Source organism: Pomacea canaliculata, linkage group LG7 (assembly GCF_003073045.1).
Source record: "Pomacea canaliculata isolate SZHN2017 linkage group LG7, ASM307304v1, whole genome shotgun sequence".
Lineage (NCBI taxonomy): Eukaryota > Metazoa > Mollusca > Gastropoda > Architaenioglossa > Ampullariidae > Pomacea > Pomacea canaliculata.
In genome coordinates, this window is record NC_037596.1 from 26,402,852 (window position 1) to 26,417,086 (window position 14,235).

Sequence of the window (14,235 nt, forward strand, 5' to 3'; positions counted from 1 at the left end):
TCTTGTGTCGGTCAGTCAGTCGTCCATTGACCAGCAACTGTCGGAAGGGGGAGTACATGGATAGAGTCGGCAGCTGACAGGGTTACACCTTATTGTCTATATTGCAGTATAGTGAGCAGGTGGTTTACACGACAAGAAGTTCAGTCTTGACGTTAGTAAGCATCTATTTCTGTGGCCACCGAGGCATCAAGGCTTTCCAAGGTGCTTTAAACGATATTCTACCTGGTGTTTTGCCGACTCACATGACTAAAGAAGACTTGCTGAAACTGGGATACTGTGTAATATAGAGGTTCCTGGCCAAGAGTGACAATCGTCCTTCGTAGAAAGTAGTTGGTTCTATCTTCTCGGTATGAGATCCGGAGCAGCCTCCTTATGGACTTAGTCTCCAATGCTTCGATTCTTGGAGAAAAATCCACGTTTCACATCCGTAGTAAAGGATGTTAGCTTCCAGAGATTGTTTATTACAGCTGGTATTTGATACTCCAACTTATAGGCTATGCCAAGTCCAATCAAAAATAGCCAAGTTTACTATTCTGCCTAACTCCATTTCATGTACAATTGAACTGTTTGTCAGTTTGTTGGTGCGACCTTGCAGTTGTTTGTTAGTACCTGCTAACAGATTATGTCGTCTGCAGAGCGTAGGCTGCAGATCGTCTTCCAACAAATGGAAGTATGATGGTCGTGGAGACCTTTAATCACGGTAATAAAGGGTGTTCTTTACGTGCACCTTCTGTGGTGCAAAGGTAAATCCCGTTATTCTGCTAGCAGCTTCTCTGTGGTAGTGCTCATACTGTTTTGAGTTATATTTAGCATGAGTTTGCTCATGTCGCTGATTTTAGTTGTGTAACTCTGGCACTGTTTGCTGTTTTCTGCGTCCATTTGTGGGATAAATCCTTGCGTTTCCAGACAAGAACAGTGAAGACCTTTTTAGCTTTGTTCCCGTCTGGCTTGAGCAGCTTAGCTGACTCATTATCAACGTTTTGTGACTGTACGTCCGTAAGATCTTTCGACCCCTTGTCGTACGACTGGTAGGTCTGCAGGTTAACTGTTTCTAGTCTACTAGTTTTGAAGGGTTTTAATGCTTATCAGCTAAAAAAGTACAATAATACATGCAGTCACTAATTGTACCTCTCCCGAAAAAACGAAATAGAGAACAATCCAAGCACTACAGAACCATAAGAATTATTAGCCACTTTTTAAATTCATGCTGAAGGTAATACAGAACGGCATGAGCGCCGCAGAAGAACCTGTTACATGGTTATAACAGGTTATATAGCTATAACAGGTTATATAGCTGTAACAGGCTATATGGCTATAACCAGCTATATGGCTTTAGACTACCTAAGAGCACAGTTAAGCAGATATTCAGATGTCGCAGAAAAGCGTCTCAAGGGGGACCTCTCTCACAACTTCATTGACTTGAAATAAGTATTTGAGAGACTCTAGCACGTTGGGCTATGCCATGTGATGTAAAAATTCAACATCAAAGACGACCTCGTTCTAGTCGTGGAAGTGTTGTATAATATCTCATCGAGTACATTGCTGCTGAACAAGAAAATAGGAACAGACTTTCAAACCACAGGAAGCTTGCTTCTATCACCGATGATGCTTAATATCTGATTTGGAGAACATCGTGGTCAAAACTCTTCAAGACCATCATACTTTGGTCTCAATTGGTGGAAGACCGATCTGCATGTAGTCTTACTTTTTGTAGACGACATTGATGTGATAGCAGGCACTAACAAAGAATTACAAGACCTAACCAACAGACTAACAGACAGTTTAAACACAAATGAAATGAAGACCAGAAATAAAAAGACCAAAGTTCTGGTGAATGGCAACGGCAAAGCAGAGATTTATATGAACAGGGTACAGCTCGAATAAGTAAGCAGCTTCAAGTACTTGGGAGCAACCCTCTTCAAGGACAGCAGCTCCAAGCCAGATATGTAATCAGGATCGTAAACAGCAACAGCAGTGATGGTTACGCTAGACAGGATTTAGCATAGCCATGAGAAAAGGTTTACTAGAAAGTACAAGCTGAACAAATCCCGGGTAGTGATGATTTTGCTCTACAGATGTGACACATGGACACTGCACGCCGAGACGGAAAAGAGACTCCAGCCATTGGCGAACAGGTACCAGAGGCTGCTCCTGATCTCATGCAAAGAACATAGAAACAATTACTTTGTACGAATCAAGATAGCCGCACTCGTAGGACACCAGGAAGCTAATTTTCAACAGACAAGCGACGTAAGCTGGTCTTCTTTGGTCATGTGACTCGGCACGACACCATGTCGAAGACTTTTCTCTAAGACATGGTAGCCGACGACGCGATGGCCAGAGGAGAAACTGGCTTACGAAAGTCAAAGACTGAACTTGTCGTCCTATACAGGACCTGCTGACTATCGTCCACAAAAGGCAAGTGTGGCTAGCCTGTCAGCAGCCGCGTCTATCAATGTGCTCCTCCCATTGACAGGTGCCGGTCAAGGGATGTAAGGGAAGAGAAGGTCATAAAATAACGAGGACAGATTGCCAGAAAAGATATTAAATGGTCAGAAACAGTGATGCAAAGAATGGCCCCTGCCGCAAGAGGAAGTAGGAGCGACGCCTGTGGAGATAGACCCAATGATAACTGTCATCGACCTTTCGTCTCTTCTAACGAGAAATCTGGTAATCTAACTGACATAATTTGTCATAAAACGCGTTTTCTAATCTTGCCAGTGGGACCTTTCACTACACACTAGTTTTACATCCTTGACAAGTTATTGCAGTAGTATGATGACTACTTACCCAGGCTTGGCACCAACAGCAGGTACATGAGGTAAGTAGTGACCACCCTGTACCTCATGATGCTCGTTGACTCTGGTGATGAAGACTTACAATGATGGTGTGTCTGTGACTGACAAGACACTGGACGTCGACCGCAGCGCCGCAACTTTACACACAGCGACCAGGATGTGAAGGTCCGCGAGCAGCGATTGGCTGACATGTCACGTGCCTTGCTGTGATTGGTCGGCTTCAATGTTTTATATTTTTATATGTCTCTCTCTCTGCCTGATGCCGTGCGTTTGTATCTAAAATGCAGTTGGAGTCGTGCGGTGCATTGAGCCCTAGAAAGTACAGCTTTATTGACAAAACAAATAAAAAAATCTGGTTCGGCTAAATCTTGTTTGTACTGGGAAAAGCTTTGCAACTAAAGTTACTCATGATTGAGTCATATACAAGATAAATATTCCTCCTAAATGTTGTGAGAATAAGACAAACGTACCTTTAAGAAAGAGGTATTGGCAATAAGAAGATTTTTTAAAAGACCTTTTAATACGCTTTTGTTTGTGTCGTAGGTATTATTTACTTCATACATAAGACGTCTGTGCGTGCGTGAGTATATGTGTGTGTGTGTGAAAGGGAAAGATAGAAAGACGGGTTTTAAATAGGTATCACGGAAAAAAAACTGACGCTGTATAACAACCAAGATGTTACAGCGATGTCAGAGGTCGTCTTATCCTTCATAAACTTTGCTTGCTACAGTAAACATCGACTCGACCTTTAGTTGCTGCAGGCGATGACTTGAGGCTGAGAAAATAATCCGCTTAGTGTGTTAATCCAGTCCATACTTGATGTTAGCTTGTTATCGTCACAAAACACCTTCTTGTCTGTTCGTCCTCAGATGTAGCAGTTAAATAAAGGTATCTTCTAAGTAAGCAACAAGCAATGAAAGCTGTGAAGAGGAAACGCCAAAAATGAAAGCACAAAAATATACAGTAAGAAGAAAATTGAAATGAAAAAATCGTATCATTTTCGCTGTGTGACACAAGTTTCAAACAGACCATTTATCTTGTCAGAAACAAACGAACTAACAAACCTGCCGTTGCATACACAAGGCGAGTAACTTACCGAAGAGAAGTTTGACAGAAAACACAAAATTTGTGGGAGGTCCCCTAACACCATACACTTTCTGTATATTGTAGTATACACACGTGACACTGTGAGTGTGTGGTTTGTTCGTGTTTGGTCGACACAACCACACAGGAAGTCAAAGAGTATCACAAATACAATGAAGGTGCTGTCATACGAGTTTACAACAAACTGCACGTAGTGGTCGACGTATTTGAAGATAATACTCCATACCTGTGATTTTGATATCAAGAGGTCGTGTTCACTTTCTCTGTTCTTTCCATGTCTACTGTATCCCGTCCGTTCTTTCTTTCTATCTATTAGAGAGGGTGGCTGGATGGAGGGATTGATGGCTGGGTGGATTGGTGGGTGCTAATGACTTCGTGAACCGGTGTAAACAGCATCCGCGGTTGGCTTATAGTTGGTTAAAATTAATATTCTTTACATTGATGTGAGCTAGTATAATGTACAGTAGGTGTTCAAACATTATAAATTCTCTGTAAAACATGAAATGAAAATCCACCAAAAAAGGAACCCATGTACGCCAGCGCGCACTCACACACACAGTATATTTATGTCCCCGTTTTGTCTACATATACTCGTGTCTGTGTTAAGTGTTGTAACTGCAGTCTCGATAGTGTTATTAATTTCAGGTACAAAGTTCACTAATGACATACACACAACGCTCGCTCTACCCAGGAGAGGCTTCAAGCACAAACAACAAACGACTGTAGCCAGCGAAATACCCGGGGTCTACTGAGGTCTTCATGTAAACAGATTGACCCCTCTACTCTTTATTTTATAAACGCATACATGTATCCAAAAACTTATGCTAGACTACCACTACACTACTACTATAACACATCTACAGTTAACCTCATTATAATTTCAAATGATTAATCAAGATAAGACTGATGCGTCCGGAGAAGGAAACTTTATCCATGATTGAGTCTGGGTACTGAAGTTTGTGAAATCCTGCTCAAAGATTCTAAGAAATTGCGGGATCAATCGTCTGTCACTAATGTAAGTGTGTTCCTTGCTTCCGGCTGCAAAAGTATTATGAGCTCAACACCACCCATCAAGCATTTGTGTAGCTAAATATCTGTCACTTATCATCATCACTACCACCAACATCGTCATCGTCTTTGTCATCGTCGTCGTCGTCGTCGTCGTCGTCGTCTTCATCATCATCATCATCATCATCATCATCATCATCATCATCATCATCATCATCAGTTTGAAGACAAGTTTCTTTCCCTGGTCAAATCTGACTGCGATGTAAGTGCTCTCTAAAAAGATCAAAGTGGTGTTACTTTCAACAGCAGCAGACGGCCTGGGAGACACAAGTAACATCAAGGTCACGAATAACTTATAACAACACTTCTTCTTTCATTCCAAGCTGATGCTGACACCTTCATTCGCTCTGTACGACTAGTCCTGATTACATTTTTGCTTCTATCACAATATTCTTCATGTGTGAATCATATGAATTATACGCAAATACACTATTCATCATAGAGTTTTATACCCCTTTTCGAAAAAAAAACACTGTCAGAACTGCAGAACCATACACCTTAATAGCAACCCAAGCAAAGTCATGCTGAAGGCCATACAGAGCAGCATCAGTACTACCGACGAGATGCACGCAGAACAGCAGAAATGGTTCTCACTACGATCTTCAACTGTCGCATTCTAAGTAACAAGCATCTTCAGCATCAGTGGAACTGCAGCCACAACTTCATTGACTTTAAAAAGGCATTTGACAGAGTCTGGCACGAGGGGCTATAGTTGATGCAAAAAGTTAGCATCGAAGGCAGGTTTGTTCAAATCATCAAAGCGCTGCTCAATACACTAACCCTGAACAACCAACTAGGAGCTTACCTTCGCACCCCAGTAGGTGTTGTTTAATATCTTGTTAATAATAAATGCAAAATTTGTAAAGTGCATACTCACATTACTAATGAGCATACTCTTAGGGCTTAAGGACAAAAGAACATGGTGGTGGTGGTGGTAGAGATGTGTGTGTCAGAGAGAGAGAGAGAGAGAAAAAGAGAGAGAGAGAGTACAAGTAGGAGGGAAAATAAACTCCAGTAGATAACAAGCAAGTTATTACAACGATATCGACAAGTATATAATATATATATATAATATACAATTATGATCCCTTTAAAACTTTGTTTACTATATAGCATCACTGATCCTTTCATTGCTGCAGACGATCTCAATGAGACTGAGAAATAATCCGCTTAATGCCGCCAAGGCCATACTTGATGTTTGCTTCTTATCGTCGCAGTCCACCTTCTGGCTTTTATCCTCTTAAGATGGCGCACTTAGCTAATGGCATCTCCAAATTAGTAATAGAACATAGGACATTTGTTGAGGAAGAACAAACATATATTCTATCTGCTCTATACGTTTCCAACACGCTTTATCGTAGCAATAACAATGAATAAAAATCCCGTTTTCAAGCACATGGCAAGTGAAGACAGACTGGACAGAGTACAAATAACGAAGGTGGCACAACATGTCTGGCACATTACCTGACACCCTAACTTTTGTGCATTTAGCATTTTATAAATAAAACAAAATGCAATCAAATACAAACATGAGTGTTTGTGTGTGTTTGTGTGGTGGGGGACTTTGTGAAGATGTGTGTAGAGGTATCATACACAGATAAGCACTGACATGGGAGAGTACATTTTTCCTTATTAAAGTGTGTTCGTCTGTTTCCTTACCACCATCAGCGTAGACTATTCTAGTATATTCACTAAATAAGGCGATATCATGAGGATTAATAATTAATCCGCTTAATTTGTGTCGCCCCGCAGCTCACAGAGACACAACTCGTTATCGCCGCAACTTCCTTGTTTCTTCGACATACTCAAGTGGGGCAGCTAGTGCATTGTCGTCTGCTAGGACTTCCGGGGAAGGAGACCGGTCAGACATAAAAGTCCAAAGTCCAAATGTGCATTAAATGGAATGTTATGAGTGAACACTGAATACCAGGAAGAAGTAATGACGAACACGCCTTCGTTGCTTTGTTGCAAGTGATTACCGTTTTAGCTCGTTAAAGTCATTAATCACAACCTAATAGTTTCTCCTTGTTTCTTAACAGCTCTAAGAAAATCACGTTTCTTTACAGTTCCAGTAGTAAGATGGGACAGCCATTCCAAGCATTTATCACGCGACTGTTAAGAGTAGAACGAAATATGCGGCAAGTTACCTGACATCTCTCATGTACCTGGATTGTATGTAACATCTTATAGGTAAAGCCAAATGAGGCAGTATGTCCGAATAGGTGATTCATAATATATATATCCCCACTTCTCTGCATCACACTTGAGATATATTTAGCCAATCACCGTTGCATAAGACCAAGCCACAGTTTTCTAACTTCACTTTTTCTTAAAGTTGTTGAACTTTTGAAAGAAAAGTGCCTCACCTAAAGTAACATCACACTGTAGGGAAAATGAGATCTTGGAATATGTGAAGTGAAATATTCGAAGGGAAGCCTTAGGGGGTGTTTGCTACTGCCGTTGTTGTTGTTTACTGTTTACGTTATTGTTTACTTTGCCTGCTGCCGTTTATTTCTTGATACACGTGTCTAGGAGGCCTGCCAAGACCTCACTGGTAGTGAACTGTACTGGTTCCCAGATCCCTAATAATTTTCTCTATTTTATGGTAACCATCATCACGAGTAAACATTTCTTTTTTAACCAACCAGCTTCCAATCTGCCACCTCTGCTTCGAAATCTAGCCACTCGTTAATAGACGAACGTACACTTACCTTACATACGCACGACGTATTACACACAACACAACGCTCGACGAGCCCCCGCAGAGGACGATGAGGATGAACAGGTTTGTAGGTGAATCGAATCGAAGAGGCACAAGTTCAGAGGAATGTCACTGAGAGTCATAAAGAAGATGGCGGAGAAGACCGTTGTGTTTACCCGCTCACTCGGCCATTTTTAGAACAACTGCATGTCTCTTATATATGACGTCATTTTCTGCTTCAAGTGACGTGGAACAAATGACGCACACAAGACGTCAGATACATGACGTCATTCGTACATCAAACAATACAACGCCGACCACAACTCACTCCACACTCTAACAACACTGCACACATTATTCAACTTGGAGCAGCAAGTGTAAATATAGAAAGATGAAAAAAGAACAATTATTATCACGTGTGTTTACTATTACTTACAAGTCCATATCAAAACCTAATGGTGTATTTTCCTATATAACTTGCCACTTTATGTACAGGGTTCTAATGTTCCAGGTCCCTATCCTGATTCTTGCCTTGGTCGTCAAAAGATAACTCCGTGAGCTGGACTTTCACGAGCACGTGTCCTAAGCTCTTCTAGACAGGAATCTTCACGACCAGTCGTGGTTTCTGTAACATCATTATTATTTTTTAGGTAGGCTGAATGTGAGTGGGTTTAATTGAATTATTTTCACAAATGATCATTAATAAAGGTATTTTCTCTAGTAATGAAATAAAAAAAATGGTAATATTTCATCTATGAACAGAGAGAAGAATACATGAAAGGAAAAAATGAACAAACGAAAACAAAAATGCGAAGATAAATGGTATAAAATAGTTAAAATAAGAGAAAGTCGAAAGACCATGTAAATAGGTGCAGTGGGAAAAAAAATCAAGTCAATTATTTATGGCAAGTTGAAGGCCCACTGGGGTCAGTGGCTACATGCGATCGTCGCCTGTTTCTAGTTTGTTTAATGAGCCCTTTGTCTCTTTGAAATGGTCACTTCAGTAAGCGCTGACTACCTGTACCCCACTGAGCCATTACGTAACCACTCATGTAAGACGGGAGTGTCACCTGTTGCTTCTCAGATCTTTACACCTTCGCCTGCCTGCGGCTTAGTCACCTGTTGACAGCTTGACAATGCTTGTGGGACTACAAATGGGGGATGTGTATGAAAGAAAGAGGAAAAAGAAATAAACAAAGGAAGAACAAACGAATGTTCAATTGACAATTATTTACTTATAACATGTCTTATTAAATGCAAAGTACAAAAAAAGACTTTAAAAAATTACTAAAATATTGTGTAAGTTTATAGATATATACACGGGTTCTGTTTATGTAGTTCCGATAACCCATGAGTATGTAAATAGTATATCTAAGAGTACTCCACAGTGAAGTTTTACGATTGGAATTTTTGTTGCTTATGACCCGAGGGAGACAAGTGTCCAGTGTTAATGTTTACAAACTAGGAAACTACAAATACCATTATCTGCACATTCCTTTCCCCTCATATGCCTACACGTGTGAAAAGCATATATGTACAAATAAAAATTTTATTAGCTCAAATCAGCAAAAAATATATTTCTAGAGGTGCTGATGACAGATTTCTCGACAAACACTAAGAGCAAACAATTACAGGTAAGTCTACTGCCATGAACAGAGTACTTCTCAGACATGTTGCACAGAGCCAAAGTCAGGAGAGTCTGTGTGGGTCAGTTTATGTTGACAAATATTCCTTGTGCTAACATGTTCCTAAGCAAGAAAAAGAATGTTTTGGCAGTCTGAAATTAAAGAGAGGGCACCTTTTTTTGCCATAGAATTATGCAACAGTCGTTTTATTATACTTTTAGGGAAGTCCTAAAATCATACCGCCAGGTAGTACAAATTATCATAGTCTGTCTACAAAATATTTTTTTATCTTTCTTATTAGCTATCTGTCTGTAGGAATGCATGCAGTGTACCCCTCTATATAGATACGTTTGTGATCAAAGAGGTGTTTTTGTGTTACGGAAACAAAGAGATAAATGGATGGTCGGACAGATACACACATAGACAAACACTGAGAGAAATAAGTCAGCTGGAGCCAGTGACAGCTGACTGCAAGTAAAGACAGAAGTGAACAGAGCTTGTAACATGATTTAATTAATAACTATTTATATTGTTGACATGACGGAATTTCACAAAGTTCACACGGGTTAATTTATAAATTAGTTGGTTTGTCCAGACTAATCTCAGTAAAGACAACTTTACAGAAACTGCACAGGAACATGCTATTTTATTTATTTAACGTCCCCCTTTCTTCTCTCCTTTCTCTTTTACCCAAACACATATATAGACATAAATAAGTAGCTAGGTAGTGCGAGCACACACACACGTTTATACACAAGCACTCGTACTGCGCACGCACGTATACATACACACAGACAGTGACGAGCCTCTACAGACCGGAAGAGATGGAGATGAAGCTCGAGGAGATTGAACATCCATAAGGAGGAAGTGACCTTACCAGGCACCAACCACCATGTTACATGGGGAATTCTGTGTACTGAGACCTCTCTTGTTAAAGCCACTTATATTGTTCGTATTGCACTGATTTTCTTGAACCAGCCATGTACACCACAGACTACAACTTCCGACTGTCGTCGTTCTAGTCTTCACCGTCTACATCTGTGAATTTTTCTTTTTTAATGATATTCTTTGAACTCTAGTCTTTTTTAGTTAACCTAAAACAAAATAGAAACATTGACGACGACGACGACAACAACAACAACAACAACAACAACAACAACAACAACAACAACAACAACAACAACAACAACAACAACAAAAGCCAGAGTCCTTTTATGAATCTAAAACCTTTAATATCAACATAAGGAGACGAGTTGCTTTTAACTGATAATATTTCTTTAAATATTACAGCGCAGAAATCGACGGATGATTATTTTCTTCTAGACTGTGGTGTCCAGAAAACTTCTTCTGCCACAGAGACCAGGACAGCAGACTGGGAAGAAAACTGATCATTGGGAAAGGAATTTGTACAATTAGACGAAGACGTATTAACAACAATCAGAAATACACGGTGTGACACGCGCCTGTGTGTGTGTGTGTGTGTGTCGGTGTGTCGGTGTGTGTGTGTGTGTAGGGGGTCGCTCTATTCCATGTGCTATAAGAGCCGACGCGGAATCCTACTACGCACACAACACACACAACTATAGACAGAGACTAATGTCTAATCATGGAGAATTATTATTATCTAGAAGTTTCTAAGCTGATTAGTTTCTCGCTAAATCCAGGCAGCGGACTGTCAGGGTTTGTCACATTCAGTCTGTGATGTCCAAAGGGTCTCCTTTCTCTGCTGCTGAGACCCACGTGACTGTCAGGGGTCTCAAACTCGCGGCCCGCGGGCCAACTGCGGCCCGCCGGACAAAAGTTTGCGGCCCCCACCTCAATATCAAAGTTTCATGTTAGTGCGGCCCGAGTTTGATACTGTTATATCTTCTCCTCTCTCGCTCCCAACGTGTCTTATTTGCACAGAGAAAGTTGCAGTGCACAAAGAATACAATTTGAAACGTCATTACACAACTAGACATGCTGAGGAGTATGCAAAATACCAGGGAGATGAGAGAGTCAGCCGGGTTGCTAATCTTAAAACACATCTACTGAGGCAACAAAATTTCTTGAAGAAAGCAACCAAAGAGAATGACGCAGCAGTCGAAGCTAGCTACGTGGTTAGTGAGATGATTGCTAAAGCAGGAAAGCCATTCAAAGAAGGTGAATTTTTAAAAATGTGCATATTACAGGCTGCAAGTATTGTCTGTCCAGAAAAGAAAGGTCAGTTTAGCAACATCAGCCTTTCTGCCAACACCGTAGCAGAGGCAGAGCGCATTTCTGACCTGTCAAGTGACATTTATGATCAACTGTGTGAGAAAGCAAAATGTTTCATATATATTATTTCATATTGTATACTCAGTCGCTCTTGATGAGACCACAGACATCACCGACACTGCCCAACTCGCAGTCTTTGTCCGCGGTGTTGATGACACTTTTGAAGTCATAGAGGAGTTGCTCACAGTGATTCCAATGCATGGCCAGACCACAGCTCAGGAGATATTTCACCAGCTGTGTGATGCCATTGAGAATGCCGGATTGCCTTGGAGGAGGTTTGTTGGAATAACAACTGATGGAGCGCCATCAATGACAGGGAGGAAAAATGGACTGGTGGCACTTGTTCAAAAAAAACAAACAAAACAAAACAAAAAAAAACAAACAAACTGGAAGAGGAAGGTGTGGAGGAGGCCATTGCTGTGCACTGCATTATTCATCAGCAGGCCCTTTGCAGCAAATGCCTGAAGTTTGACAATGTGATGTCTTTCGTTGTGAAATGTATCAACCAAATCAGATCCAGGGGCTTAAAGCACAGAAGGTTTCGAGCTTTTTTTTAGAGGAAATGGAGTCAGAATATGGGGATGTGCTCTACTTCACCGAGGTACGTTGGGTCAGCAGGGGAAACATATTGAAGAGATTTTTTGAGTTGAGAGCCGAAGTGAAAGCCTTCATGGAGAAAGATGGGGTTGCTGTTCCTGTGCTAAGTGATCCAAAATGGCTCATGGACTTAGCTTTTTTAGTTGATATGACACATGAGCTTAACGTACTGAACAAGAAGCTACAAGGTCAGGGGCAACTTGTCAGTGTTGCCTATGACAACGTGAGAGCATTCTCTACAAAACTTATGTTATGGAAAGCCCAGCTTTCTCAGACAAACCTTTGCCATTTCCCAGCATGCAAGGCACTCATGGATGCAGGCACACCGTTCAGTGGTGAAGAGTATGTGGATGTCATTTTGAAGCTACAGGAGGAATTCGATCACAGATTTTTGCGGATTTCAAGACGCACAGAACCAACATTTCAAATTTTTGAGGACCCCTACTCCTTTTATGTACAAGATGCTCTCCTGTGCTTCAAATGGAGCTCATTGACCTGCAGTGCAACTCTGAACTCAAAGCCAAGTTCAGGGAGGTGAGTGGAAAAGCAGACAAGCTCGGCAATTTTTGAGAGAATTGCCCCCTAGCTTCCCTGAGCTTTCCGAATGTTCAAGCGGGACCCTGTGTCTTTTTGGGAGCACATACTTGTGCGAAAAGCTCTTCTCTACCTTGAACTTCAATAAGTCCAAGTACAGATCCAGACTTACTGATGAGCATCTTCAAGCCGTACTGCGGGTCTCAACTGCTTCCTCCCTTAAGCCAAATGTGGCTCGGCTATGCGAGAGTAAGCGCTGCCAGACCTCTAGCAGCAAGAAGTAGCAGAGAAGCCATGTTCAGACAGTTTATGTTCAATGTTCCATTCATGTTCAGAAAGTTAAATGTTAAAGAAATGCTAATACAGACATTTGAATCTGAATAATAATAATTACATTTCTCTGGTCAGCAACTATATTTTCTTCAGTCTTCTATATCTGCTGTATTATTATTATATTTTCATTTTCAATTTATTCATTTATTACAAATTGATTTATTTTTTCTTATGAATTTGTTAATTTATTTTTATTTTTTAACACAAAAATAAGATGAAAAAATAAGACATTTGATGACATTGGAATGTTTTTATAAGAGCTTTTCTTGAGGAAAACCTGATGCGGCCCGGCCTCATCCAGACTCTGCCTCCAGTGGCCTCCGGGTAAATTGAGTTTGAGACCCCTGGTTTACATATTCTTTGTTACACCTGTTAGGACAATGTCAGCATTCCCAGCTTTGTCTTTAGGTATAGCTGGTATACTCTCCTTCTACCTGTTCATCAAATATTAGGTGCTTACATCTTGTCTATGCGTACTATATCTGTGTGTACTGTATGTGTACTATATCTGTGGATGTTATGTATGCATGTACTAAATCTGTGTCTGTACTATATCTGTGTGTGTTATGTCTGTGTGTACTATATCAGCGTGTGTTATGTCTGTGTGTACTATATCTGAGTGTGCTATGTCTGTATTTACTATATATGTGTGTACTATATCTGTGTGTACTCTGTGCATACTGTCTGTGTGTACTATATGTGTACTATATCTGTGTGTGGTATGTCTGTGTGTGTTATGTCTGTGTGTACTATATCTGAGTGTGCTATGTCTGTATTTACTATATATGTGTGTACTATGTCTGTGTGTACTAAATCTGTGTGTACTATGTCTGTACTATATATGTGTGTACTCTGTGCATACTGTCTGTGTGTACTATATGTGTACTATATCTGTGTGTGTGGTATGTCTGTGTGTACTATATTTGTGTGTACTATGTGTGTGTACTATATCTGTGTGTGTTATGTCTGTGTGTACTATATCTCTGTGTTCTATATCTGTGTGTGTTATGTCTGTGTGTACTATATCTCTGTGTTCTATATCTATGTGTGCTATTTCTGTGTGTACTATATGCAAACTACTTATTTTTCTACTATGTCTGTATGTACTATGTGAGAGATACGCGTCAACGGATATTAACTTGAGACAGAACAACCTGTACACAAGCTTTACAGGGAAGCGAACTCAGTAGTTTCCCTTGACAAATGTGAGCAGAATGTG

At 40.5% G+C, this 14,235-nt stretch overlaps 1 protein-coding gene across 3 annotated transcripts in view; it reads right to left on the reverse strand.

Moving 5' to 3' along the window:
* LOC112568840 (deleted in malignant brain tumors 1 protein-like) overlaps positions 1–3,080 on the reverse strand; it is a 35,902-nt gene extending 32,822 nt beyond the window's left edge. For 2 of the 3 annotated variants that reach the window (XR_003100209.1, XM_025246349.1), the window contains exon 1: positions 2,791–3,080. Coding sequence is in view for 2 of the 3 variants with exons in the window: in XM_025246349.1 (XP_025102134.1) it covers positions 2,791–2,989 (199 nt within the window). In the remaining variant the exon portion in view is untranslated. The remainder of the gene's footprint in view (positions 1–2,790) is intronic. The other variant, XM_025246350.1, reaches the window with a different exon arrangement.
* Positions 3,081–14,235: the final 11,155 nt, after the last annotated feature.